The 25,420-nt window shown below is 36.0% G+C and overlaps 4 protein-coding genes across 4 annotated transcripts; 1 reads left to right on the top strand and 3 right to left on the bottom strand.

Moving 5' to 3' along the window:
• Positions 1 to 3,011: 3,011 nt before the first annotated feature.
• Positions 3,012 to 4,931, bottom strand: LOC101899749 (thioredoxin domain-containing protein 17-like). Its single transcript, XM_005184633.4, has 3 exons — positions 4,631 to 4,931; positions 4,487 to 4,568; positions 3,012 to 3,227 (listed from the first exon to the last, which is right to left on the bottom strand). Exons 1-3 carry the CDS (start codon positions 4,773 to 4,775, stop codon positions 3,074 to 3,076), a joined length of 381 nt encoding a protein of 126 aa, XP_005184690.1. The 5' UTR covers positions 4,776 to 4,931; the 3' UTR covers positions 3,012 to 3,073.
• Positions 4,932 to 5,485: 554 nt separating this feature from the next.
• Positions 5,486 to 7,141, top strand: LOC101899419 (thioredoxin domain-containing protein 17). Its single transcript, XM_005184631.4, has 3 exons — positions 5,486 to 5,833; positions 5,917 to 5,998; positions 6,968 to 7,141. The coding sequence occupies exons 1-3, from the start codon at positions 5,689 to 5,691 to the stop codon at positions 7,119 to 7,121; spliced, it is 381 nt and encodes a 126-aa protein (XP_005184688.1). The 5' UTR covers positions 5,486 to 5,688; the 3' UTR covers positions 7,122 to 7,141.
• A 27-nt stretch (positions 7,142 to 7,168) lies between these two features.
• LOC101899588 (vacuolar protein sorting-associated protein 52 homolog) lies at positions 7,169 to 10,072 on the bottom strand. The gene is made up of 6 exons (XM_005184632.4): positions 9,255 to 10,072; positions 8,980 to 9,195; positions 8,474 to 8,629; positions 8,288 to 8,406; positions 8,107 to 8,227; positions 7,169 to 7,954 (listed from the first exon to the last, which is right to left on the bottom strand). The coding sequence occupies exons 1-6, from the start codon at positions 10,002 to 10,004 to the stop codon at positions 7,325 to 7,327; spliced, it is 1,992 nt and encodes a 663-aa protein (XP_005184689.1). The 5' UTR covers positions 10,005 to 10,072; the 3' UTR covers positions 7,169 to 7,324.
• A 2,274-nt stretch (positions 10,073 to 12,346) lies between these two features.
• On the bottom strand, positions 12,347 to 20,655 carry LOC101900268 (uncharacterized). Its single transcript, XM_011294696.3, has 2 exons — positions 20,400 to 20,655; positions 12,347 to 15,616 (listed from the first exon to the last, which is right to left on the bottom strand). Exons 1-2 carry the CDS (start codon positions 20,461 to 20,463, stop codon positions 12,510 to 12,512), a joined length of 3,171 nt encoding a protein of 1,056 aa, XP_011292998.1. The 5' UTR covers positions 20,464 to 20,655; the 3' UTR covers positions 12,347 to 12,509.
• Between the last annotated feature and the right edge of the window lie 4,765 nt (positions 20,656 to 25,420).

The raw sequence follows: 25,420 nt of genomic DNA, 5'->3' as shown, positions 1-25,420 counted from the left end.
TCAATCAAATGTCAATCAACAACAATAAGCAAATATTCTTGAATTGAGAATTTTTGCCAAGATGCTGAGAAATGAAATGAGAAAGTCGTTGAAATATTGCGGTATAAACAACCGGAAAATACGTACATACATACAATTAATCTGATTAGGAACACAGAGTGTTCGAGTGTGCGAGAGTTTTCAAATTCTCTTGGGCCATAAGATAGGTTTACAAAGAAAAAAATCCCAGAAACCGGTATGTCAACAATGAAAAATCCCCGTATCAAAACAATAAAATGATACTTATTCCACCCATTCATCAGAGAGCCATACATAATGAGTAAATGAGTAAAATGTATACATTGGACCGATCATATCGGCGAGGTTCAAATAATTTCGGCAATTTGAATTTAAAAGAATTATATATAATGGGTGGGAAAGCCACTGGTATTCCCGTTTCTTAATCTTTCACTGAAAAGACAAATAATCTATGTGGGGGATTCAAAAAAAAAAAAAAAGACAAATAAATAAATAATCCATGTTGGTAATTCAATAAAAAAATATTAGAATTCCAAAATTTCGAATGCTCTGAATTAAAAAAAAAAAACAAGTAAAAAATCTATAAACAAAAATCAAAAAAAAAATAAAATAAGTTAAAAATTCGGTTAAAGTCTTAAAAATTCCGAATATAGCTGTATATTGGAGTCTATACGACGACGTGGACCTGCATAGGCAACTTTTGTCATAAGTTGAAAAAAAGAATCAGTGAATAATGTAGCTAAAATCATCAAAATACCGAAAATAGGGAGGTACCGTTATATGGGGGCTATACCAAAACGTAGACCTACATGAACCATTTTCAATACCAAAAGTCCTGAATACATAATATACATTGAAGTAAAATTTTATCAACCTACTTTATTCCGTTCGGAAGCTAGAGTGATTTTCACAGACGGACGGACATCGCTAAAGAATATGTATACTTTGTGAGTTCTACAATGTATATTTCAAGGTGTTTCAAACGGAATAACAAACTTAATATACCCTCCATACTATGATGGAGGGTATACAAATTCGGTGAATAATGTCGCTAAAATCATCAAAGTACTGAATATCGGAAGGTATGGGGGGTTATATGAAGATGTGGACCTGCACAGACAATTTTCTGTCTTAGGCCGTAGTACCCATTACGAACTTCAAATACCAAATTTTAAACAATTCCGTTGAATAATGTCGGTAAAATCATCAAAATACCGTATATTGGAAGGTAGCGTTATATGGGAGCTATACGAAGACGTGGACCTGTACGGACAATTTTCTGTTATAGGCTGTAGTATCAGTTTCGAACTTCAAATACCAAATTTGAAACATTTCCGGTGAATAATGTCGCTTAAATCACCAAAATACCGAATATCGGGAGGTGCCGTTGTATGGGGGCTATACCAAAACGTGGACCTACATGGCCAATTTTCAATACCAAAAATCCTGCAGACATAATATACATTTGAATAAACTGTTATCAACCTACTTCGTTTCGTTCGGAAGCTAGAGTGATTTTCACAGACGGAAAGACGGATGGACATCGCTAAGTCGAGAATTTTATGCTGATCAAGAATATATATACTTTGTGGGGTCTAAAATGTATATTTCGAGGTGTTACCCTCTATAGTATAGAGGGTATAAAAAGATAGGTGCATCCATGGTACAATGAAGAAAAGGTAGGCTAACGTTGAAAAAATTGCAAGAACATAGAGAAAAGAAGACACACACATAAACAAATGAAGTTGACCTTTTAAGCCGGAAAAATAAAAAAATAAAATCATATGATAGTTCTGCCCTACCTTGAATTCATTGTACCATGGTGTGACTAACATTATCAAAATAACGTATGTTGTGAGGTACAGTTATATGGGGGTATACGATATCGTGGACCTATATAGCAAATTCTCTTTCAGGGTGTTAGGTTCGCAGAAAGGAAATCCTTGTGTGGATTTTAAGGCAATTCTATTGAAAAATGTGGCTAAAATCATCAACATATCGAATATCGGGAGGTACAGTTATACGGGGGATATACGATATTGGGGACCTATATAGACAATTCTTTTTCAGGGGGTAAAGTAGACACGAAGAACTCCTTGTGTAGAATTTCAGGCAATTCCATTGAAAAATGTCATCAAAATATCGAATATCGGGGGGTAATATGGGGAGAAATTGTACACTTCCCAACAATTAAAAGAAGAAGCAGAGTTTATGACCTGTCTATGGCGCAATAACCAGATGCTCCTGCAAATTTTAAAAAACCGGATGTAATGTCAAAATTTGCTTACACTTTTTTGCCTGTTGTTTATCTTGTGTTCTGTGATTAAACACAATAATGCATTTGACATTTCGTTTGGTAGTCAGCTGACTTGAAAGGAATACCTTATATTTGGGCCATGTACCTGTCATTCGTTATGCTTCTTCTTATTCGGAGAAAATTAAAAGTGGTAACCTTGGCGCAATGACAGGGTGTTCCTGTCAATTCTAAAATCCAGATGAAATGTTACAATTTGTTTACACTTTGTTGGCTATTTGTTTATCTTTTGTTCTGTCATTTCAATCACAATAATGCATTTTGGCATTACATTTAGTTTGACAGCGGGACCTTATACTTGGGACATGATATAAAGTAGTTGGTCACGATGATCATAGGTTCCTTATTATTTTTTATAGAATTTTCTTTTTTACAAAAACAAGAGAGAGAGAGACTCACAAGCATCCCATAGTATAATCAAGAAGGTAAAGTTTACAATTTTTTCAAAAAATATGTTATTTGACAACATCTCATTTTAAAAATGTATATTTATAAATTCATTGTATATACACAAATCAGGGATGGAAATCTTTTTTCTATTCAGTGAAATTAGACAGGGTAATTTACAGAAAATGCAGTGATGGGTATTATTACTTTATGTCTTTGTCTTTATCTTCTTAACTTTACCATGAAGCATCCTTTAAAAATACACTTTGCATTTTTTATAAAATTCCGAATATCAGATTTTTACATTAATTTTATTTATATTGGGCACATGAAAAGTTCTGTAACTCCTCGTTTTTATTCATCATCCTCGAAAACCATCTCAACCAAATCCTTTTTGGAACAACGATCACTATCCACTCGTTTCTGAGTATTCCATCGCAATAGTGTTGGTACCCAAACTAAATGGGTTTTGGGATCCTTACGGAATGGATTGTTTACATCTTTCCAACTGAAAGAAGAGAGAAAATGTGAATGGTGTCACTTAAAATCAATTATAACGAGCGACGTAACTCGTAAAAGAACTATCAAAATGTCACCTTCAATATATAAGTAGGATAGAGCTACCATCTGATTACCATTCTTTTAAAGGTGAGATTACATAGAAGGTTTTTTTTGATTGACTTGAGTCATCGGCTGGCTTTTTTTTTTGGTAAAAGAAAAAAACGAAGAAGTTTTAAGTTGACTTAATTCAATTTCGGTCCCATGCTCCTTTGTTCTTTTAAGAAAAAAAGCCAGCCGATGACTTAAGTCAGTCAGAAAAGCGTTTTATGTATTCTCACCTTAAGTGTGCCGGACTTCTGTCAATTTATTGTATTTATGATGGTAGAATTAAGAAGGCAATATCATGCAATTATGTATTTGCATTTTTATACCCTCCACCATAGTTGGATGGTTTATTAAATTTTTCAATCCGTTTATAACACTTCGAAATATACATTTTAGACCCCAGCATCAGCATAACATTCTATGACTATGTATGAAATTACTCTAGCTTCCGAACAAAATTAAGTGGATTAATAAAATTTTACTCATATGTATATTATGTCTGCAGGACTTTTGGTATTGAAAATGGGTCATGTAGGTCCACGTTTTTTATAGCCCTCATACCTCCCTATTTTCGGTATTTTGATGATTAAAGCGACATTATACACCGGAATTATTTCAAATTTGGTATTTCCGTGGGTACTACAGCCTATGACAGAAAATTTTCTATGCAGGTCCACGTCTTCATACATACATCGGAAACTCCCAATATTCGGTATTTTGATGATTTTAGCGACATTTTTCACCGGAATTGTTTCAAATTTGGTATTTGAAGTTCGTAATGGATACTACAGCCTATGACAGAAAATTGTCTATGCAGGACGACGTCTTCGTATAGCCCCCATATAACGGTACCTCCCGATATTTTGTATTTTGGTAATTTTTGCGACATTATTCACCGAATTTTCGCATTTGAATATTGTAATGGCTTATGACCACAGTTGCCTAAGCAGGTCCACGTTATCGTGTAGACACTAATATAACGGCTACATTCTATTTTTTTAAGATTTTAACAGAATTTTTAACGGAGCTTATTTTTATGCCAAATTCGTGCCAAACGGTGGAGGGTATTCAAATTTCGGCCTGGCCGAACTTACAGCTTTTTTACTTGTTTTTTAATAATCGGGTATCGAGTCATTTTGTCTTTTATCGATTTGAACTTACTAGCTACGTTCGCCAACATCGACGTGTATGAAATGTGCATTTTCCGGTGCCTTCGACAAAGCATCATGTACTACCGGCTCCGCTGCAAAATTTATAAAAAGAAATAAATCAATGCAATAAATTATTCTCATCATATTCCCTCACCTGTAACGCAATAGGGACACCAACTTTCACCATTTTCATCTTTGCCACCGGAAAACAGAACAAAAATGGGCTTTTCAGATTGTTCCAATTCACCTACCAGGGTCTTAAATTCATCGTAACCTTTTACGTTATGTTCAATGACCATGATCGCTCCGCCCGATTGCTACCACTTTCTAAGACTTTTGCTTGTGTTCTAAATATAAATAAAAGTGTCTGCAATGAATTAAGGCAAATAATTAAGGTAAAACTAAATAAACAATGTCCGATTAGGAAGCTGATAAGATTAAGATAAGAGATTATATTTCAAAACATATGCAATTAACATATGTTTAGATCGAGTTATCGTTTAGGGGACACAGGGAGAAAAAGAGCTCGCATTGTGTCAAGTCATTCACTAGAAAGAGCATCATAACACGGTGCAGCATAATGACATGTTTTTCAAAATTCATATCAAACGGTTTACGATTGTTGGAACTTATAACATTTCATAAATATGCTCCCCTTGCTAACTAATTTCTAGCATATTACACAGTGTTAAATCTCAGCTATTCACATAAGGAAACAATTATTTTAGTTGGCAATACGAACTAGTTCATGAGTTACAATATTCTCATCATAACTTTAATCGCCAAACAAAAAATAAAATAAGAAAGAAAAGAGGAATATGGTAAATGAGTTTTTCTCCTTTTTTATTATTTAATTTGGTACATTTAATGCAGCTATGATAAAAAATAATAAAGGCGAAACCATATAATCAAATGGAATAACAAAATTGCAACTAGTTCACCCTAGTTTTATCGAATAATCATATTGAACTTTTATCGATAAAAATAATCGAAAAGTTCCAGCAGTTCTTTTCATGAATTATTCTTACATTGACACAAGTCGAGAAAAGTTCCTTATATACCGCACTGTTGTTTGGAAATTCCATCAAAACGCGTTTCCTTAGGCAAATAGTCGGTGATATTTATAAAATATCACAACGTCAGTTGTATACGACAACAACAAAACGTACTTATAACTTGCAAAATCAAGTTCAGACAAATAAAAACAACATTATGGTTGTTCAACACAACGTAAAAGGTTATGAAGATTTCATTAAATTGGTGGGCGAACTAGAAGGTTCGGGCCAACCCATTCATGTTTTGTTTTCCGGCGGCAAGGATGAGTCAGGCAACAGTTGGTGTCCCTATTGTGTAAAAGGTAAGTACGACATTGAAAACTACAAATTACGTGGTGAAAAGTAATCAATCATTTCATTTTCCATTTTCAATTCCCTTCCTCAGCTGAACCGGTGATTCATGATGCATTGGCAAAAGCTACTGAGAAATCACATTTTGTACACGTCGATGTGGGCGAGCGTAGCTAGTAAGTAATTCAACTTTAATTAGTATCTATATTACCAATTTGATGGATAATGTGTTTTTAGTGATAAGGTCAAAATCAAGATAATGTGTTTCCAGAGTGCAATAGGGGTTGCGGGGTAGAGATACTTATCTGTACGTAATTTGTCATACATATTTACATCGAAGGTTTTTAATCAACCATGTTTTGGTTTTTATGACCGTCTCAAATAATCTGATGATAACCATGTCATAATTTTCAATGGCATTAGTTCCAAGAATTGTGCAGCTAAATTTGTAACGGGTTAGACGGAGTTTATACGCCTGAGTGGTATAATTTATGAGAAAATCAATGTTAGGAAATTTAAGACCGCTGGAAATAAGCCGTAATAAATCCAAAAATCAAGAAGGGTTTTCTTTGGCAATCCAGAGTGCTTCTTAATTTTATGGCCCATGGTCGTCCTTAAAAATATTAAGTAGAATGAGCCTCATAGAACCTTGGAGGTTGATGATCCCTAGAAAGATACCCCCAATCGAGGCGGCAATCAATACGATTTCGAGTATTCACATTGATGCTATCGCCAAAATCATGCGAAAATTCACTTTTCTGGGAAACGTTTACGAACTACATGTACACTACTCAAAATTCTAAGGGATTTGGAAAGTTTCTTACTCAGAAATCTGACCTTGAAATTAACATAAAATTATTTCTTAAGGAGTAGTAATCTTTCAAGGCAGATTAGTGAATAAATTGTCAATCCTTCTCCTTCCGTGCAAAGCAATGAATTTGTTTGACCGACTTAGTCCCGTTCTCTTGCTGCCTATTATAAGGTCCTCAAATGCATAACCCCAGAAAACGTTATAGACTTATATCTACATTCTAAACTATCCACCCATATCGATTTCAGTCTGCCATTTGTTCCATAGATGTATTTTATTTGTTCCATAGATGTACTACTAACCCCATTCCCCCCTCTTCCTCTTTTTTTTACAGCTGGAAAGATTTAAATTGTCCATTCCGTAAGGATCCCAACACACATTTGGTATTTTTGCCCACTCTATTGCGTTGGAAGTCCCCGCAACGTTTGGACGGTGAACGTTGTTCCAATAAGGACTTGGTGGAAATGATGTTTGAAGATGAGGACTAAGCCATAAAAAGAAAAAAGAACATACTTAATAAAAGGAAAAAGTAATATAATCTTAATAAAATTTATTAATCGATTGTGAATATGTGTGTAAATATGAAACTTAATTGTCTAGCATATAAAATAGATTGGGTATAGTACATACATACATTAACAACTAATGGAATAATTTAATGGGGGTGGGAGAAACAATTCTATAATACTTCTCAATAATTACATTTATATTTTTTCATTTCAACCATAACCACATGGATATTGGTCAACTGGGCACGGGCATTTGGTGTCAGTAGTTTATGGAATCGATGATAATATTGCACTAAACTGGCCAAGGCCAATTGTAAAAGTTGTGAACCGGTCAAAAGGGATGGAAACGAAAGCAACACTTCACGATTCAATTCCTCCAACGATTTCTTCCAACTCGCCGAAAAGCTTGCTACCAGTGCTAAACTTCTACGCTCCTGTTTACGTACTTCTTCGAGTTGTTCCTTTTCATACAGAGGTTCACATTCTTTGACAAATTGTATAATACCACCAAAATGTGGTGCAAGAATCTCTTCAACATATTCAGCACTACGTGCATTTAATTGTTCCCGGAATGCTGATGCTTCTTTGGAATTATCTCGGGTATGTTCCATCAGGACACCCAAAACGAGATCATAATTATTTATTAGATAAATCAGTTGCTCTTTGCGATTAGGAAATATGGCTGCCATGCGTAGAATGAAACACTCAACTTCATTTTGTAGCTCCAGTAAAAGACGACTGACCAGTTCATTGGGAAAGTGTTCAGAGATGCCAACAATAGCTGCTGAGAACTCGGCATAGCGACGTGTTATCTGAAAGTTAAGAAGTTTTATTATATATTAGCAAAATAGAAATAAAAGCAAAGTAGTAGGCTTTAATATCAGCCATGCCATTCTCCTTTTGCCAAAAATAGGACTCGAACACGACTATTTCGATGGCGGATATTTTGATCTTTAAAACTTACATAGTGCGGTCCCATTTCTTTGCTAAACTTCGTTGGATCACAGTCACGAATACTTTGTATATTCAACCTGAATACATGTTCAAATCGCGGCCAGAAAACAGCTTGCAATGAATCCCAATACCTGTAACAGAGAACAATCACTCAATTAGGACAAGTTATCAAAAATCAATTCAGATCTTACTTATCCAAGGCTGGTACACATCGTTTGTGACACATCAACTGATAGCGGAATATCAACTGTATGCACAAGAACATTGCTATTGTGTCGAAGCAGTCCTGAATACTGGTTTCCAGATTTTTCTATAGACAAGAAGGATGTGGAAAATCTGTAATTAATTTCATTCGAAAATATATCTTTATAACTTACAATCATCAATGTCAACGTTTTGCCCATAATTTGATTGAACAGATCCTGGGCCTGTGCCCCGCGTACCATAAAGAATTCCGTAACAAATAAATATTCTCGGCAGGCATTATCAACTAGAGCATATTGTTCGGAACGGAAGAGGGCCTCAAAAGTGTACTGAAAATAAAATAATAACAATGATTAAATCAATGCAAAAATCCAAAATGTAATGGAAGGATTTTGTAGGGTAATTCTTCAGTTGTTGATAAGCTTTGCAGTGATGGGTATGGCTAGCGAATACTAGTGCTATGCAATGGGTTAGTACCGCAGACCTGTTAGAATGCTCGTTTAGAAAAACGACATGTGGGTATTTCTGGAAAATGGCGAAACCCAATCAAACTTAAAAATTTAAGTTGCGGCTGTAAAATCTATTTTGTCCCTCCACTCACTATTAATGAGTATACCGAAGTGTTTCGTAAAAAATGTCAGCGGCATGTCCTGCCCATAGCCTTTTCCAAAATACTTACTCGGTTCTTCATTTGAGCATGTGGCACAATAATAGGAGCCTCCAGCTGTTGATTGAGTATATCACCCCTCTTGCCAATTGTAAATATGGTACTCTTATGCTTTAAACTGGTGGTTTTGGCAAAAAGACCCTTCGGGACATTGTCTTCAATGCCCATTAAATCATCTTTGGTACAGGATTCTTCAAATCTCAAACCAGCCAGACGGGAAGAGTAACTCTGCAATTGAAAATATTTGATTATCACATATCACACGCAAAAAACCTCATCCTCCTTACCTTAAAATAACTATAATAAATTTTACTCATTGTATCAATGTATTCATTGCATATCTCCTGGGCCACCTGACGTTCATTGGACAACACGAATTCAAAGAAAAACTTATGTTTCAACATGGCATTTTGTGGTATCTGATAGTTGGTCATGGGACGACGAAACTTATAGATTTGTTCCAACATATATTGACGTATTTTTGACATAGCCTTCAAGCGTAATTTATGCAAAACATCAGCCACATCTGCAGTAGCTTTGGATTCCTTAAAACTTAACTCCTTAACCAGCGACAGCTTGTGATTTAGAATATTCAATTGTTTTTCAAATTCTTTTTCCGTCACCGGTGTTTCCATAATGGACATTATCATCTCCTCCGACACTGCCATGTCTTCGATGAATTGTGACAGCTGGGCCTTCACCGACTGGCGATTGGTCAACTGGACCGACATGGCTACCGACTTCTTCTGCAGCTGTGTTATCTCCGTACTTATGTTACTGAGCACACTTTGAAAATTCATCAACATATTCTCCATGCGCTCCAGGACATCGTCGCATTCACCAATTTGATTGTGCAGTGCCGCAATATTCTGAGATTCTTTGATGTAGTCTTCGATGCTTTTGTTTTCCACCTCCTTGAATTCCTTTTCAATTTGTCGGGAATACTGCCGCAAGTCGGTGGTGTTTTTGAGAATTTCACGCACTTCTTCGTTGTCCAGTTGCTCTGTGAGGTTGGTGGTTTCCTGTACCTGTGACATTTTTCCAAACAAATTAACTTTTCCCAATTGGAAGAAAAAACATTAATATCACAGAGCTACTGTTAGAAAAGTCATCGCCGTAGAAAGAAGAAAACAAATACGAAATACGTGATAAAGAAAAGAATCAAAACAAAAACTGAGACATGATATAAGGATCCAAAGATCGTTGAAAGAACATCAAAGACGATGCTTCTTCTCCGTTGGCATTCAGAGAAATTGATAGCCGGGCAATAAATTAGTTGTTGCTTTCGTAATTTTCGGTAGTTTTATAGCAGCGTCATAGCAATATTGCAATATTTATGCAAAATAATGATAAAATTAAACTAGTAAGGAAAATTCAAAAATCGGGCGGGGCCAACCACTATGTATATTTAGTAGAGCTCCCGTAACATAAGTATTTATTTGAAGTAGATCGTACCACGTATCAACCTATGGCTTTAGAGCAGTTACAGTTTGCCTTTGGAAGGCATATCTAATTCTGAATCGACTTTCACTAAATTTTTATATATATAACATTGCTATAGAGTGCATGATATTACTTGGAGAAGGATTATATTAAAACAAATAAATAATAAGCTAATTTCGGCCGGGAAGGTCTTTTAATAACCTTATACATTTGGAAAGAACTAACATTTGGAAGGAACTTGAAAATTTTCAAAAAATACTTCCGGAAACTACCACTTTAATGAAAACTGTTATATGGAGACTATACGAAAGACGTGGAACTGCTTACTAATTTTTTTGTCATAGGCTGTAGTACCCATTACGAACTTTAAGTACGATATTTGTTACAAATCCGGTGAATAATGTCGCACAAATCATAAAAATACCGAGAATTGGGAGGTACCGTCATATGGAGGCTATGTGAATACGAGGACCTGTATACAAAAATTTTTGTCACAGCCTGTGGCACCCATTATGAACTTCAAATACGAAATTTGAAATAATTCCGGTAAATATTGTCGCTAAACACATGAAAATACCGAATATCGGGAAGTACTGTTATATGGGGGATACACGAAAACGTGGACCGACATGACCCATTTATGAACTTAACCTGCCAACTCGTAATCTATGCATGTATTCAACATTTTAGCCTTGTATCTCAATTCGTTCGAAAGATAGCGTGATTACAACAGACAGATGGACAGACAGACAGAATTTTACGTTGATCCAGAATATATATACTTTGTAGGGTCTATTCTGAATATTTCAAGGAGTTGGAATGGTGGAGGGTATAAAAATTTTCTATTGGAGCCGAGTTTCACAAAATAGAAACCTACGTCCCAAAATTCACAACATTTGGGCTGATATTAGTCATTATTTGCACAATAAACCTGAAATCGGATTAAGGATATGTATGAGAGCTACATCTAAATCTTGATACAATTTGGCAGAGGTATTCCTGGGCTATATCTGATACCAAGCATCATTATTGTGGGGTGCAAATTACGAATGTGGGGGACTTTAATACGAAATCGGATGAAACCTATATATGAGAGATAAAGCTATGTCTGAACCGATTTCTCCAAATTTGTTGCACTTGCTTCTAAACGGAATTCTGTAGGATGTGCCAAAATTCAGGTCATTTGGACTGATATTAGCCATTTGGTGCACAATTAACTCTAAGTCGGTTGAAGATATATGGGGGCTATATCTAAATCTGATCCGGTTATCACCAATTTCAATAGGGTTCGTCCTTGGGCCAAACTAATTTTGTTTGGAAAATTTCATATCAATCAGATTATAAATGCGACCTGCATTTTGTTCGCAACAATACATGGACGAACAGACGGACTGAGATGCATAATTCGGCTCAGCAAGTGATTTTATGAAATTCCTCATAAGTAACTATGGGTGTATTTCGCTTCCTTCTCCATGTTACAAACAAGTACACAAAGTCATAATACCCTTACCATTATGTGGTGTAGGGTATAAACAGTGACATGACATAGGGATTTAAAGATCGTTGAAAAAAAAAACATGAAAGAAATATGTCAAAGTAACATGATTCTTCTTCTCCTTTGGCATTCAGAGAAATTGATAGCCAGAAATAAAAGCATTTAATGCAATTTTAATTTATTCCACAGATATAGTTGTTACGTCGTAATATTCGGCAGTTTTAATAGTCTCATAGCAATTTTAATGTCAAATAATAATAAAATTAAAAACAAGGCTTAAACGCTTCTCCTTAATTGTCTTCGCAATCCAAGAGGAATGATACCAAATAAAAACTCGTAAAGGTACGTTTACACATTATAGTTTATTTTTCATTGGGCGCCAATTTTAAATCTCTTTACTTACCCAAAATCTCCTCTGGAAAATTAAAATTTCGCCCAAAATTTACATTTTTAACTACATCATCGCATCTTCGGAATTTATTTCGAATAAATAAAATTAATCTTAAAATTAGAATAAATAAAAAGCTTCTCATACTTAGTAACTAAACTAAACTTAGTAACTAGGGGCAGGATATTCGACTGGCAAATGGATAGTGTAATTTCCTTATGAACACTTCGATGGCAAGGTACACATGGTAGTTTTGGGGCAGAACAGCAAACCTTTGGAACAGGTCATCTTGTGACCCTTCATCTGGCCCTGGGCATTTTTGTAGCAAACAAAGTAACTGCTTATCGATGTTTGATCGGGAATTTTATCACCCTCTTTGCAGTAGTATTTTCGTTTTTTACTCTTCGTGGGCGTCAGCTGGGGTCGTGCAGTGGTGCCGGGCATTAGAGAGGCGGCTGAATTCTGTTGCATGTATGATTGCAACATGTTCTGTTCATCACTACCCGTCGGAGAGTTGTATGAATTTAGCATGGGATTCGTATTGGAATTCATGGATGCAGAAGCTGCACTTTGCATGGTATATTGTTGTAGTATATTGGCCAATTGTTGTTGTTGTTGCATCTGTTGTTGTTGCTGCTGCTGCTTTCGTTTAGCCTCTTGCATTGCCTTCAAGGCTTCCATTTGCAGTCGTTTATTTTCATTTACTGAATATGTTTGTGGTACCTCATTGTCGGGACTGCACAGGGCATAGGTTCGAGCATCACAGATCCGTGTATCCGCATTAAAGGCTGTATAGGGAGGACAGGAGTAGGAGAGGACCTTGCCATCTTTTTTACTGCAAACATAATACCGGGTACAATCCGTGGTATTGGGTTGCCTTACACCCGCAGCACATGTGATTACTTCCACGTTGGGCGCCGCTTGGGCATTGCCACCCATAAGAGGTAATATGGAATTTTGAAAGGCATCAATGCTAATGAAATTGCCTCCGATATTTACCAGTTGTGTACCAGCTTTGTTGGGGTATTTGTTGCCAGATGAACTGCCGCTGTAGCTGAGGGCGGTCAAGGGGTTGTAGACATTTGAAGAGGAAGACGATGATGATGACGATGAGAGGGATAATAAGGGGTTATATGCATTTGCGGAGGATGAGGATGGATTATAGGAATTCGTCGATATTGCTGAGGGATTATACATCATATTATTCGCGGGAGAGGAACCAGAGGGCCTTGGCATATAGTGGTTATTGTTGTTGTTATTGCTACTAAATACCGATTGTGAGCCGGAATACTGTTGCATTTGTAGATTCCCCTCGGCATGTGAAGGTTTCGGATTGCCAAAAGTATATTGTATCATATCGGTATCTTCCTCATCGACACTATTCGGATATTGGGGTTGATGCTGCTGCAGGTGATCTTCGCTAAACATGGATTGCTCATATCCCTGATTTGCCGTGCCATAGTTATTGGAATTATCCGTCTCTGAGTAAGACGATGACTGCGATTGCCCCTGCTGGGAAGAGGGGCGTGGCAAGAGATTACCATAATTGTCCGTCGTCTGGAAAATGCTATTCACATTCTGGTTATTCAAATGTTCGCTGGGTGTGAAATATTTATTAAACGAGTGTGAGGTAGGATGGAAATCATTGGGTCGTATGGTATGGCCATAGCTGGGCATTTGAGTGGTTGTAGTGCCAGAGGGCCGGCGCGTGGTACGGATTCCATATTTGTTATTTTCATAAACCGGTTTTCCATTACCACCCGCGTAACCATCACCTACCAAATTATCCGGCCTTTCTTCCTGCGAATCAAGTGGTGGATATAAATTCAAATTCTGGCCATAGCTATCGAGTTTATCCACCGAACCCTGGGAACCTCCCGTTGAGGTTAGGTGCAGGGGTATTACGTTGTTGTGTATAATTGTGGTCGCGGGGGACTTATCATGTGAGGTCTTTCTGGGCGGCTTTTTATGAGACTTATAGCCATGATAATGATGATCCGAGCTAAACACACTCGAATATCCCCCCTCATTACCGTCATCATCACCATTGCCGCCATGATGCAGCGCCGGCGGCGGCCTTGCCCCATAATAATCCGTGGAGAATGGACTTTGCGTCAAGACAATGGGTTGCATAATCGGAGGGGCATAATAGGCTGGATTGTGTATAACACTGGGTATATTCTGGGAGGCTATCATTTGCTTGGATAATTCCAAAACCGTTTTCAAGGTATCCTCCGAAATTTTCGGTGAATTATCCGAAGAATATTCGGGGCGTTCGACAAAATGATGTTCCCCCTGGGATTGAGGTAGGGCAAAGAGAACGGCTCCCTCGGGACGATTTACCACAATTTGGGAATTTGAATAGCCGCCATCATTTCCGCCATGCTGCAGCTGTTGATAGCGTTTTGGCAAAATATTGCTTAGCACAACCTTTGTTTCGGGATTTAATTTCTTGATATTATCCTTCTTCACAGCCCCGGTTTTATTCATCCCCTTTACAATCACGGGGGCCATTTCGTCTTTTTCTTCTTCTTCTCCGTGGGGTTCCAGATTTTCGAATTTATTTTTTATATTAAAATGGGCCAGGAAAGCATTTAACTGATCAGGCCTCAGGTCTTGACTGGGGGTATCTGAATTTTGATAGGTCTGCTTCAAACCCTCCACCAGTTGTGACAATCTCTGCAAATGGGCCGTTAGTTTGGGATCAATATTACTGGATGGTTGACCAATTTCCGCCTTAGTCTTAATGGTTTCCAGCACCTCATTCAATTCCTCCTTTTTCTCGGCATCCAACAGAACCTCATGCATTTCTGGTTTAATCACCTCCCCACCTGCCTCTTCTTTGTCCTTCAACATCACCACATCATTGGCCTCCCGATTTTCCACATTTATCAAATCATCCAATTGCACAAGTTCCCCACCATTACCACTGCCATCATAGAGAGCATCTCCCCCCTCCACTTCTTCACTGCTCACGCCCGTGCCAATGACAATTTCCACCTTGCCATCATCGAATTTGTCATTTCTTCTGTGTCCAGCCTCCAATTCTTCCCGGGCATTGGTCACAACATAAAAGTCAGCATCTTTATTCGCACTTGGGCTCGATCTCGAGGGAGGATTTCTATTCGTATCAGCCGTAGCATTGAGTCCACATTCCCAATCATCGGCCGGCAGAACACACACACCCAAACTGTGTTCATAGATAAGACCTTCTTCGCATTTCGCCGGTACCCAGACATGTTTCTGGTCGTTAATTTCGGTACATTTGTAATAAGCATCGCAGCGTGTCTTGTGAGGTCGCGTTCTCCCCGGGCATGGTTTGCCTGAAAGGATGTAGAAAATAAAGTAAGAAAAAATTATTTGAAAGAAAAATAAAATAAAACTAAAAAACATCATAACTGGAATGTGATTGAAAAAAAATTTATAAAATTCTGAAAAGAGTATTTGATTTGGGTGAGTATCCCTCTTGGTCCGAAGGGGTCAGAAAAGGCTGGGTTTTTGGAAATTCGTACTAGAACGGTATTAAATTATTAAAATATACCCATTGTATTTGAGAAAGCCGTAGAAAATTGGAATGAGGGTCACTGATACATGTATCAAAGGGTTTTGGAAAAGGAGTGTACGAAAAATACTAAAATGTACTACATTTGGTACCATTTCGTATCATGTCAACGTATAGAGCTAAGAACTTGAAATTTAGAATGGAAATCAAGGTTGAGGAGTAGAGTCGATGTAAGGAGGTAGTTCTGGGAGTGTGCCCACATGTATGCGAAAAGTACCAAACGGTACTAAATTTAGTACTATATGAATTTGGAGGAACGGAAGATGATGGAATCCTGAAATTTAAAATTAACATTACTGGCTAAGTGTAGGATTGGGATATGGAGGAATTTTTCGGAATTAGTACTTTGGGTGGTATCCTGAATATTGGATTATTGTCTGAGTGAAGGATTGGGATATGTATGTAGTTTTGGAAATTTGTACTTATATGTACTAAAATGTACAAAATTTGGTACAAATTGGATTTGGGTGAACCAAAAGAGCAGGAATCTTGAAATTTTGAAGTAAAGTATTATTGGTGGATAGAGGGATTGGGCTATGTAGGAAATATTGGAAATTCGTACATATCTGTACTATATGGTACTAAATTTGGTACAATTTATATTTAGGCAAACCAATGATGATGAAATGGTGAACTTTGGAATTGGAATTACTTTGGAGTGTTGAAGTATGGAGTACGTAGGAAGCTTTGGAAATTCGTACTTATCTGTACCTTATGGTACTAAATTTGGAACAATTGTGATTTGGGTAAACCGATAGCGCTGAAATCCTGATATTGGGAAATACTATTTGCATTCGATTGTATGATGCAGGTTGTTATGGAAATGTGTACTAATTTGTACTAAATGGGATTAAAATTTGTACCAAACGATATTGTGATGAACCGATAGAGCTGGCATTCTGCAATTTGAAAAAACCTTAACATTTCTATGGAATTGTATGATTGAAATATGGAGGTAGTTTTGGAAATTTTGAGTATAGAATTTGGGTATGTAAAAAGTTTTGGGAATTCGTACTTATGTGTACTAAATTATGTACAATTTGGGGTTGTGTGAACCGTCAGGGCTGTAATCCTGAGACTTGAAATTAAGATTACTGTTGGAGCATAGGATTGGGGTATTGGATGGGATTGGAAATTCGTACTTATGTATACCAAACGGTAAGATATTTGGTACAATTTGATATTGAGTGAACAGATTGTGCTTGAAACCTGATGTTACTGTTGTTGTCTGTGGTTACGATATGGAGTCTGGTTTAGAAATGTGGACTATATTGTACGAAAAGTATTAAGTAGTACCAAATTTGGTATTTAGTAGAAGAGATACAATTCAGAAATTTGATATTTAGATAACTGTTGGGATCTGAGGTTAAAATTTGGAGGTGGGTTTAGAAATGTGTACTATAGTTGTTCGAAAATTACCATATGGTACTAAATTTGGTAATGGGTGAATGGGTGATAGGACTGGAATACCCAAATTACATGTTGAGGGTCTGTTGATATCTGGAATCTGGGTTTGAAAATGTGTACTATAATAGTACATAAAGTACTAAATAGTACTAAATTTAGTAATGGGTAAAGGGATAGTGCTGAAATTCTAAAATTTGATTTTGAGGTCACTGTTGGTCTCTACGATTTACATATGGAGACGTTGAAATAGTTTTGGATAGAAAATTGGATGTGTAACGTTTTGATACTGTTTTCCCATTGAAATTTTCCGCCCAATTCCTAAACGGGTACCACTTTTTATAACAGTCAATATTTGGTATTTTGATAAATTTCGAAGCATTTTTCTTTGAATTATTTGTAACTCATCAAAATAATAATAATTTTAGACCTAACAAATTATATATATTCTTGATCAGCGTAAAATTCTAAGACGATTTAGACCTGTCCGTCCGTCTGTTGTGGTCTCGCTAGAGACAAAACGAAATAAGATAGGAAGCTAAAATTTTGCACAGACAAGTCTTTTGTCTGCAGGCAGATCAAGTTCGAAGATGGGCTACATCGGTCCACGACATCGTATGGCCCACACATAACGGTTCTCCCCACATTCGGTATTTTGATGATTTTAGCTGCATTTTTCAATGGAATTGTCTGAAATTCTAAATAAGGAGTTCTTCGTGGCTTTTTTATCCCTGAAAAATAATTGTCTGTATAGGTCCACGATATCGTATATCCCCCCATATAATTGTACCCCCCGACATTCGGTATTTCGATGATTTTAGCCATATTTTTTAATGGAATCGTGTGAAATCTACACAAGGATTTCTTTCCAGGTACTTTTGCATGTGGAGGAGAATTATCTTTATAGGTCTACGATATCGTATATCTCTTATATAACGGTACTTCCCAATAATTGGAATTTTGATGATTTTATCCACATTTTTCAATGGAATTGTCTACAATTCTACACAAGGAGTTCTTGGTGACTACTTCACCCCAAGAAATAGAATTGTCTATATTGTCTAGGTCCACGATATCGTTTAGCCCCCATATAACGGTACCTCCCGAAAATCGGTATTTTGTTGATTTTAGCCACATTTTTTAATGGAATCATCTGAATTTCCACACAAGGAGTTCTTCGTGGCTACTTATCCCCTGAAATATTCCTCTCCGATATTCGTTATCTTGATAATTGTAACTAAATTTTTCAATAGAGTTGTCTGAAAATCCAGACAAACAGTTCCCTCTGAGTACTTAACCCCCTTTCAGAAAAATGTCTATATAGGTCCACGTATATGCAAAACAACGTCTTCGTATATCCTCCATGTAACAGCTTTTCTTTGACGTATTTTTTTTGCAAATGTTTTCAAGTTCCTTAAAAATGTTGGAGGGTATTAAAATTTTGGTCCGGCAGAACTTAGATGATTTTTTATTATTTTAAACAAATCGGTAGCTCCGAACGGAGTTTTGAGAGTGTTAAATATAATGAAGTTGTAGGCATATATGATCGTTATCAATCAAGGAATCAAGGGTCTTGTGAAAAATACGGAACTGACGCATTCGAATATATTTTCCATTATTTATCCTTTATTAGATATGATTTTTCCCTTTTTCTAAATTCTATGTTACATTACATCTTTAGGAACGATTTTAGAAACAGAGATAAATCTAAGATGTCCCCTTAAATATCCAATGATTGGGGGAAAGTCCAGACAAAGGAACTAAAAATTCGAACCAAAATTCAATTAAAGACCAGGTATTGGAAATATCCGCCTGTCTGTTGTAATCACGCTATCTTTCGAACGAATTGAGATAGAAGGGTAAAATTTTGTTTATTATTTTATGTTTATTATTCCAGTAGGCAGGTTAAATTCGTAAATGGGCCATGTAGTTCCACGTTGTCATATAGCCCCCATATAACGGTACCTCCCGATATTCGGTACTTTGATGAATAATTTAGCGACATTATTCACCGGAATTGTTTCAAATTTGGTATTTGAAGTTCGAAATGAATACTACAGGCTTCGTATGGCCCCCAAATAATGGTACCTCCCGATATTCGGTATTTTAATGATTTTTCCGACATTATTCACCGGAATTCTTTCAAATTTGGTATTTCAAGTTCATAATTGATGCTACAGCATATGACAGGAGTTTGTCTGTGCAGGTCCACGATATCTCCCGATATTCGGTATTTTGATGATTTTAGCTACATTTTTACCGATTTTTTTAAAGTTTCGCATTTGACTGTCTTTATGGCTTATGACAAATGTTACCTATGCAGGTCGTCGTATAGACCCTAATATAACACTACATTTTTAAGATTTTAACAGAATTTTTAACGGATTTTATTGTTTTTGAGAATTGCCAAATTCGTTCCAAACGGTGGAGAGTATTCAAAGTTCGGCAGGGCCGAACTTACAACTTTTCGTTGTTCGTTTTTTTATTTTTACATTGAAACTGAACTTCATGGGGAACGAAGTTTTGCACGATTACTTTCCAGAAACATAATTTGTTAAAGAGAATAAAAATGCATTTAACATTTCTTTTTAAAATCCCAATAATTGAGGGAAAGTCCAGACAAATCTTCTCGAAAAGAAATTTGACTTAGTGCTGTTAGAGTTACTGTTTCGAGTTCAAACGCAAACTTCAACAAATTTCCAGGTATTGGCAATTTTTGGTGCTTTGTGCCGCGCTTTTATAAAATGTTACTTTTTACTAATGGTGTCCGTTTTTGGAGTAAAGTACAATTTCGTGGATTGTTGATAATATATTCCATTTTAATATTTTAATTCCAATTGTTAGTTTTTCTTTTTAAATAACTGTAAATATATACATATATATTATTGTTTATTACTCCATCAATCACAATTTGGTATATATTTTATTTAAATCACAAATAATTCACATGCATTCATATTTTGTTGTTAATCCTTGAACATCCTTTGAATATTCCTGTAGTGACACTTTTTTATTGTTTTCATATTTAAAATTATTTTATTTTTTTTTATTGAGGATTTCACTTTTCAATTTTATTTATTTTTTTTTTTCAAAATACTTTTTTTTCAAATCGATAATTTTTTAAAATTTTCCACCCGTACCTTCCGAAAACGACATCAAACCAAATAACAGCAATGCAAATAAACCGTAAAAATAATTTCTCATTTCAAAATAGTTTCGTTCGTTTGGAATATTTCGCGTGAAATTATTTCGTTATCCTCGTTCGGACGACGACGATGATACCACGACACGACGGCCGTTCGTTTCGTTATTCCTGGCGATAATCGGACTTCCGTTGCAATGCGCTTGCGCTCAGCGCTACAAATGACTGGAACATGTGAAATGAAGCGATTGTTAAACCCTGAAAAAAAATTTCATTTTAATATGAAAGACAAAATAAACAACATTTCACAGTGGAGAAAAAGTGTTACACATAGACAGCACCGTGATACATACCTACCTAACTACCTACCTACAAACAAACAGACGCTAGCAAGTGGCCACCATCATTGCTGCGTAGCCGGTAGCCAGCCATCTCAGCCAGCCATCTAGTTAGCTGGCCGGTATTAAATTTAGTGCCACCATATCCAAATGTGGAGTGTGTTAAATGTTTGTATGTATGTATGTATGTAAGTTTGTTAAACAACAGCGAAAAAATCGTGTTTGAAAAGTTTTTTTCGAGCAAAGTGCTAAAAAGTTATTAAAGCGCGCTACAATTTCTTGACCAGACCCTAAGAACAACAATAACAAATAGAGTTTGACGAAAAGAAAAAAAAAAATAATTTCCATTTCGTTTTTTTGACATACAAATTTGTTTTCTTTTTTTTTCTTTTTTTTTTCTTATAAAAAATTGTAGAGCAACGGGGATAATGTTGACTGTTTCTTTTTGGGTTTTCGTAGGTCAGAAATTCAGCTGATGCGCCAAGCCGGATTGATAGATACATGACTGCTGATCCAGCCAATCAAACTGGATGAGCGACCGTTGTGCGTAATAGACGTCAGTGTCACGCTTGTTATATGCTTCACTTCACTTTTCTTTACTCTCGTTTGGGAGAGTGAGAGAGGTGACACTTTTGGTTTCCAATATAATTCTTCTAAAATAAATATTTAGCCAAATTTGTTGTGTTTTTATTTTGTGGAAAAATATACCCGCGTACACGTGAATATACAGACAGATCGTAAATATCTTAGTGGCATTGCATAATTTGTTCAATGTAATTGGATTGATCGTTGGGAAGTCATCGCCAATGTTGTTGCAAGCAGTAAATGATAACATTTGTTAAGTAAACATTTTTAAGAAAAATATTTTTTATTAAATTGTGTCCGAATGATGGTGGTTATTTTGAATGTAATTGATAAAATGTAATTAATTTTTTTCGTACATTTGTGCAGAAATTGGGTGTGTTTGATAGCTGAATGAGTGTGTACGACAACACAATAACAGTGTGCAACGCAAAAAATTATTAAATAATTAACAAGAAAAAAAGCAATAAGTTCGGCCAGGGTGAACTTTAAATACACTTCACAATTTGGAAAGAATTTGAAAATTTTCAAAAAAAAAAAAACAGTAAAGAAAGTCTTAAAGTCGGCCGGGCCGACTCTATGATACCCTACACCACTTTGCTAATTTAGTAGAGCTCCGCATAACAATTAAAAGTTTTTATGGGAGAATTCAATCATACACGCTATGATTATAATTATAATTTAAAGTTCAAAGGACTAAATATGAAGGAGCATTTGTATCTTTTAAATACGGACTTGTATTGCCCATTTGGTGCACAATTAATATTAAATCGAATAAAGATATATATGGGAGCTATATCCAAATCGGAACCGATCTCGATAAAATTTGGCAAGGATATTTCTGAGCTGTATTTGATATATTTTCCTGAATATCGTTGTTACGGAATGCATATTACGGCTGTGGATAACAAATACAACAAATCGGATGAACAATATATATGGGAGCTATAGCTATATCTGAACAGATCTTCACCAAATTTGGTATAGTTGCTTCTAGACTCAATTCGGTCGTATGTGCCAAATCCCATCCCATTTGGGCAAATATTAGACGTTTGGTGCACAATAAATGGTAAATCGGACAAAGTTATATATGGGAGCTATATCCAATCTGAACCGATCTCGATAAAATTTAGCAAAGGTATTTCTGAGCTGCATTTAATATATTTCTTTAAATATTGTTGTTACAATGTGCATATTACGGCTGCGGAGGAAAAAAATAACAAATTGGATGAACAATATATGTGGGAGCTATAGCAATATCTGAATCGATTTCGATCAAATTTAGCATACTTATTTTCTGCCCTAATTTGGTTGTATGTGCAAAATTGCATACTAGACGAGCTGATATTACACGTTTGGTGCACAATAAAAGGCAATTCGGACGAAGATATATATGGGAGCTATATCTAAATTTTTACCGATTATCTCCGCTTTCAATAGGGTTCGCCCTTGGGCCAAACAAATAATTTGTGCAAAATTTCATCTGACCGATTCCGGACCGATCTTTGAATACCCTCTACCATTTGAGGGAATTTGGAAATTTTTAAAAAAAAAACATCGGCTAAAAATTCTGTTAAAATCTTAAAAATACCGAATATAAAAATAAAATATAATATATATATATATATATATATATATATATATATATATATATATATATATATATATATATATATATATATATATAAATGAATATATAAATATAAAATATAAAAATAAATTAAAAATACCGTTATACTGGGGTCTTTACGAAGACAAGGACCTGCATAGGCAACTTTTGTCATAAGCCATTACTATTACTATTTAAACACGAAACTTGAAAAAAATCCCGCGAATAATGTAGCTAAAATCATCAAAAAAAAAAAATATATATATATATATATAAATATATATATAGGGAGGTACTGATGTATGCGCCTATACGAAGACCTGGACCTGCATAGACAATTTTTTTTTAAAACAACTCCGGTGAATAATGTCGATAAAATCATCAAAATACCGAATATTGGGAAGTAATGTTATATGGACAAAGACGTGGGCCTTCATACGCATTTTGTAACAGGCTGAAGTACCCATTACGAACACAACATACGAAATTTGAATAATGTCCCTAATTCGTCAAAATATGGAATATTGGGGGGTATCGTTGTATGAGGGGTATACAATATCGTGACCTTTATAAACATTTCTCTATCAGGGAGTAAAGTGCTTGGAAAGAACTTTTAGTATAGACTTTTAGACAATTTCATTGAAGAATGTAGCTAAAATCATCAAAATGTCGAATATAGGAAGGTACCGTTATGTGGAACCTCCCGGGGTTATGTGGTCAAAAGGAGCTCCATGTTTTAATTGAAGAAATGGCTAAAATCTTAAAAAACCGAATATTGGGGGGTACTGTTGTTTGGCGGCCATACCATATCGTATACCTATAAATACAATTTTCTCTCAGGTGGTAATCTCGTCACGGTGAACTCCTTGTGTTAATTTTCGGAAAATTTCACTGAAAAATGTGGCTGAAATCATCAAAATACCGAATATCGGGAGGTAAAGTTATATGGGGGCTGAAAGATATCAATGACCTGTATAGACAATTCTCTTCTAGGGGGTAAATTACTCAAAAGGAACTCCTTGTGTTTCTTTTCAGACAATTCCGTTAGAAAATGTGGCTGAAGTCATCAAAATACCGACTATCGGGGGTACCGTTGTATGGGGGAAATACGATATCGTGAGCCGATATAGCCCATCATCGAACTTGACCTACCTGCAGACAAAAGACTTATCTGTGCAAAATGTTAGCTTTCCATCCTTATTCGTTTTGACTCTACCGTGATTACAACATACGGACAGACGGACGGATAGGGCTATGTCGTTTTAGAATTTTATGCTGATCAGGAATTACAGGGTGAGATAAAAAACTGCAACAAAGTCAAACGCCATCATTTTTTTTTTTTTTTAATTTTATTGAATGAATGCAAGAAGTGTCGGAAATGGCATCATTAATTAGAATAAGTTTAGATTTGTTCGAATTGGTCACCTTGGGCACGAATTATGACCTTCAAACGACCAATGAAACAGTCACACGCTGCCCGAATGTTGTTCTGCGGAATTTTGGTCAAATTCCGGCGAAGCGCTTGCTTGAGGTCATCGACACTTTGGTATTTTTTAGTGTCAACCTAGCTTTCCAAAATACTCCAGACACAATTGTTCAACGGATTGGTTACCGGAGATTTTGGTGGCCATTGTGCGCTGGAAATGAATGGAACCTCATTTTGTAACCAATCTGGGGTGGTGCGTGCTGATAATATTCGTGCTGATATAATTTATTGTGATGCCACGTTCGATTAATGCTAGCGGAGAGCAACCATCGGCTGTTATGGCTGCCCACAGCATCACCGTGGCCGGCGCTTGAGTTCTGGTGGCCAACCGAAGGTGCACATTTTCAACTGACCTTATTGGCAAGTAAACACGATCATTTCGTTTGTTTACAAACTGCTGGACAACGAATGTTTTCTCATCGGAGAAAACCAAATTCGGCAGTTCACCACTTTCGGCCAAGCGATGCAACTCTTTAACTCTATTGAGTCTATTTTCTTTCTGTTGCGGTGTAAGTACTTGCACTTTTTGGAATTTCAATGGCTTTACCCCGAGCTCATTTTTCAATATTAGCCGAATGGCCGAATATTGCGGTATGTTAAGCTCACTTGGTTTTTTTTATCCCCACTTGTAGATTAAAAATTCTTGTAGCAAAAAACTGTTTATATATTTTCCTGTTTTGGTATGGTCTCCACATCATGGTTTCACTCACTTTATGGCATGGTACGGAAAAATTCAAAAATTTCCATTCCAACCTGAATATTTTAAATGTTTCCGCCTTTTGCGTTGATGTTGATTTCGTTGACGTATATAATTATATATCTCAGATATAGCTAAATATATACAGGAATATAAGCTTTCAAATATTGTTTTAAATGTCCAAATGTTTCTTTACCGCACATGATCCTTAATACTTGAGTTAGATCAATATTTGAATAAATATAATAATTTTCTGTACAATTACAATTCTCTTGCTCAGAATATAAGAGGTCATATTAAGTTCTAA

This window comes from Musca domestica, unplaced genomic scaffold (assembly GCF_030504385.1).
Source record: "Musca domestica strain aabys unplaced genomic scaffold, Musca_domestica.polishedcontigs.V.1.1 3, whole genome shotgun sequence".
NCBI classification, from domain to species: Eukaryota; Metazoa; Arthropoda; class Insecta; order Diptera; family Muscidae; genus Musca; species Musca domestica.
This window is presented reverse-complemented; position numbering and strand designations above follow the sequence as displayed.

Bases quoted from the DNA above. Each gene is read 5' to 3' on its own strand.
- LOC101899749 (XM_005184633.4), bottom strand. From the start codon at position 4,775: ATGGTCATTGAACATAACGTAAAAGGTTACGATGAATTTAAGACCCTG. The intron at 4,569-4,630 runs GTGAGGGAATAT...TAAATTTTGCAG, and splicing joins GTGTCCCTATTGCGTTACAG to CGGAGCCGGTAGTACATGAT. The intron at 3,228-4,486 runs GTAAGTTCAAAT...CTCTTCTTTCAG, and splicing joins GATGTTGGCGAACGTAGCTA to TTGGAAAGATGTAAACAATC.
- LOC101899419 (XM_005184631.4), top strand. From the start codon at position 5,689: ATGGTTGTTCAACACAACGTAAAAGGTTATGAAGATTTCATTAAATTG. The intron at 5,834-5,916 runs GTAAGTACGACA...TCCCTTCCTCAG, and splicing joins GTGTCCCTATTGTGTAAAAG to CTGAACCGGTGATTCATGAT. The intron at 5,999-6,967 runs GTAAGTAATTCA...TTTTTTTTACAG, and splicing joins GATGTGGGCGAGCGTAGCTA to CTGGAAAGATTTAAATTGTC.
- LOC101899588 (XM_005184632.4), bottom strand. From the start codon at position 10,004: ATGTCACAGGTACAGGAAACCACCAACCTCACAGAGCAACTGGACAAC. The intron at 8,407-8,473 runs GTAAGTTATAAA...TCTTGTCTATAG, and splicing joins AAACGTTGACATTGATGATT to AAAAATCTGGAAACCAGTAT. The intron at 8,228-8,287 runs GTAAGATCTGAA...TCTCTGTTACAG, and splicing joins TGTGTACCAGCCTTGGATAA to GTATTGGGATTCATTGCAAG.
- LOC101900268 (XM_011294696.3), bottom strand. From the start codon at position 20,463: ATGAGAAATTATTTTTACGGTTTATTTGCATTGCTGTTATTTGGTTTG. The intron at 15,617-20,399 runs GTACGGGTGGAA...ACATCCTTTCAG, and splicing joins TTTGATGTCGTTTTCGGAAG to GCAAACCATGCCCGGGGAGA.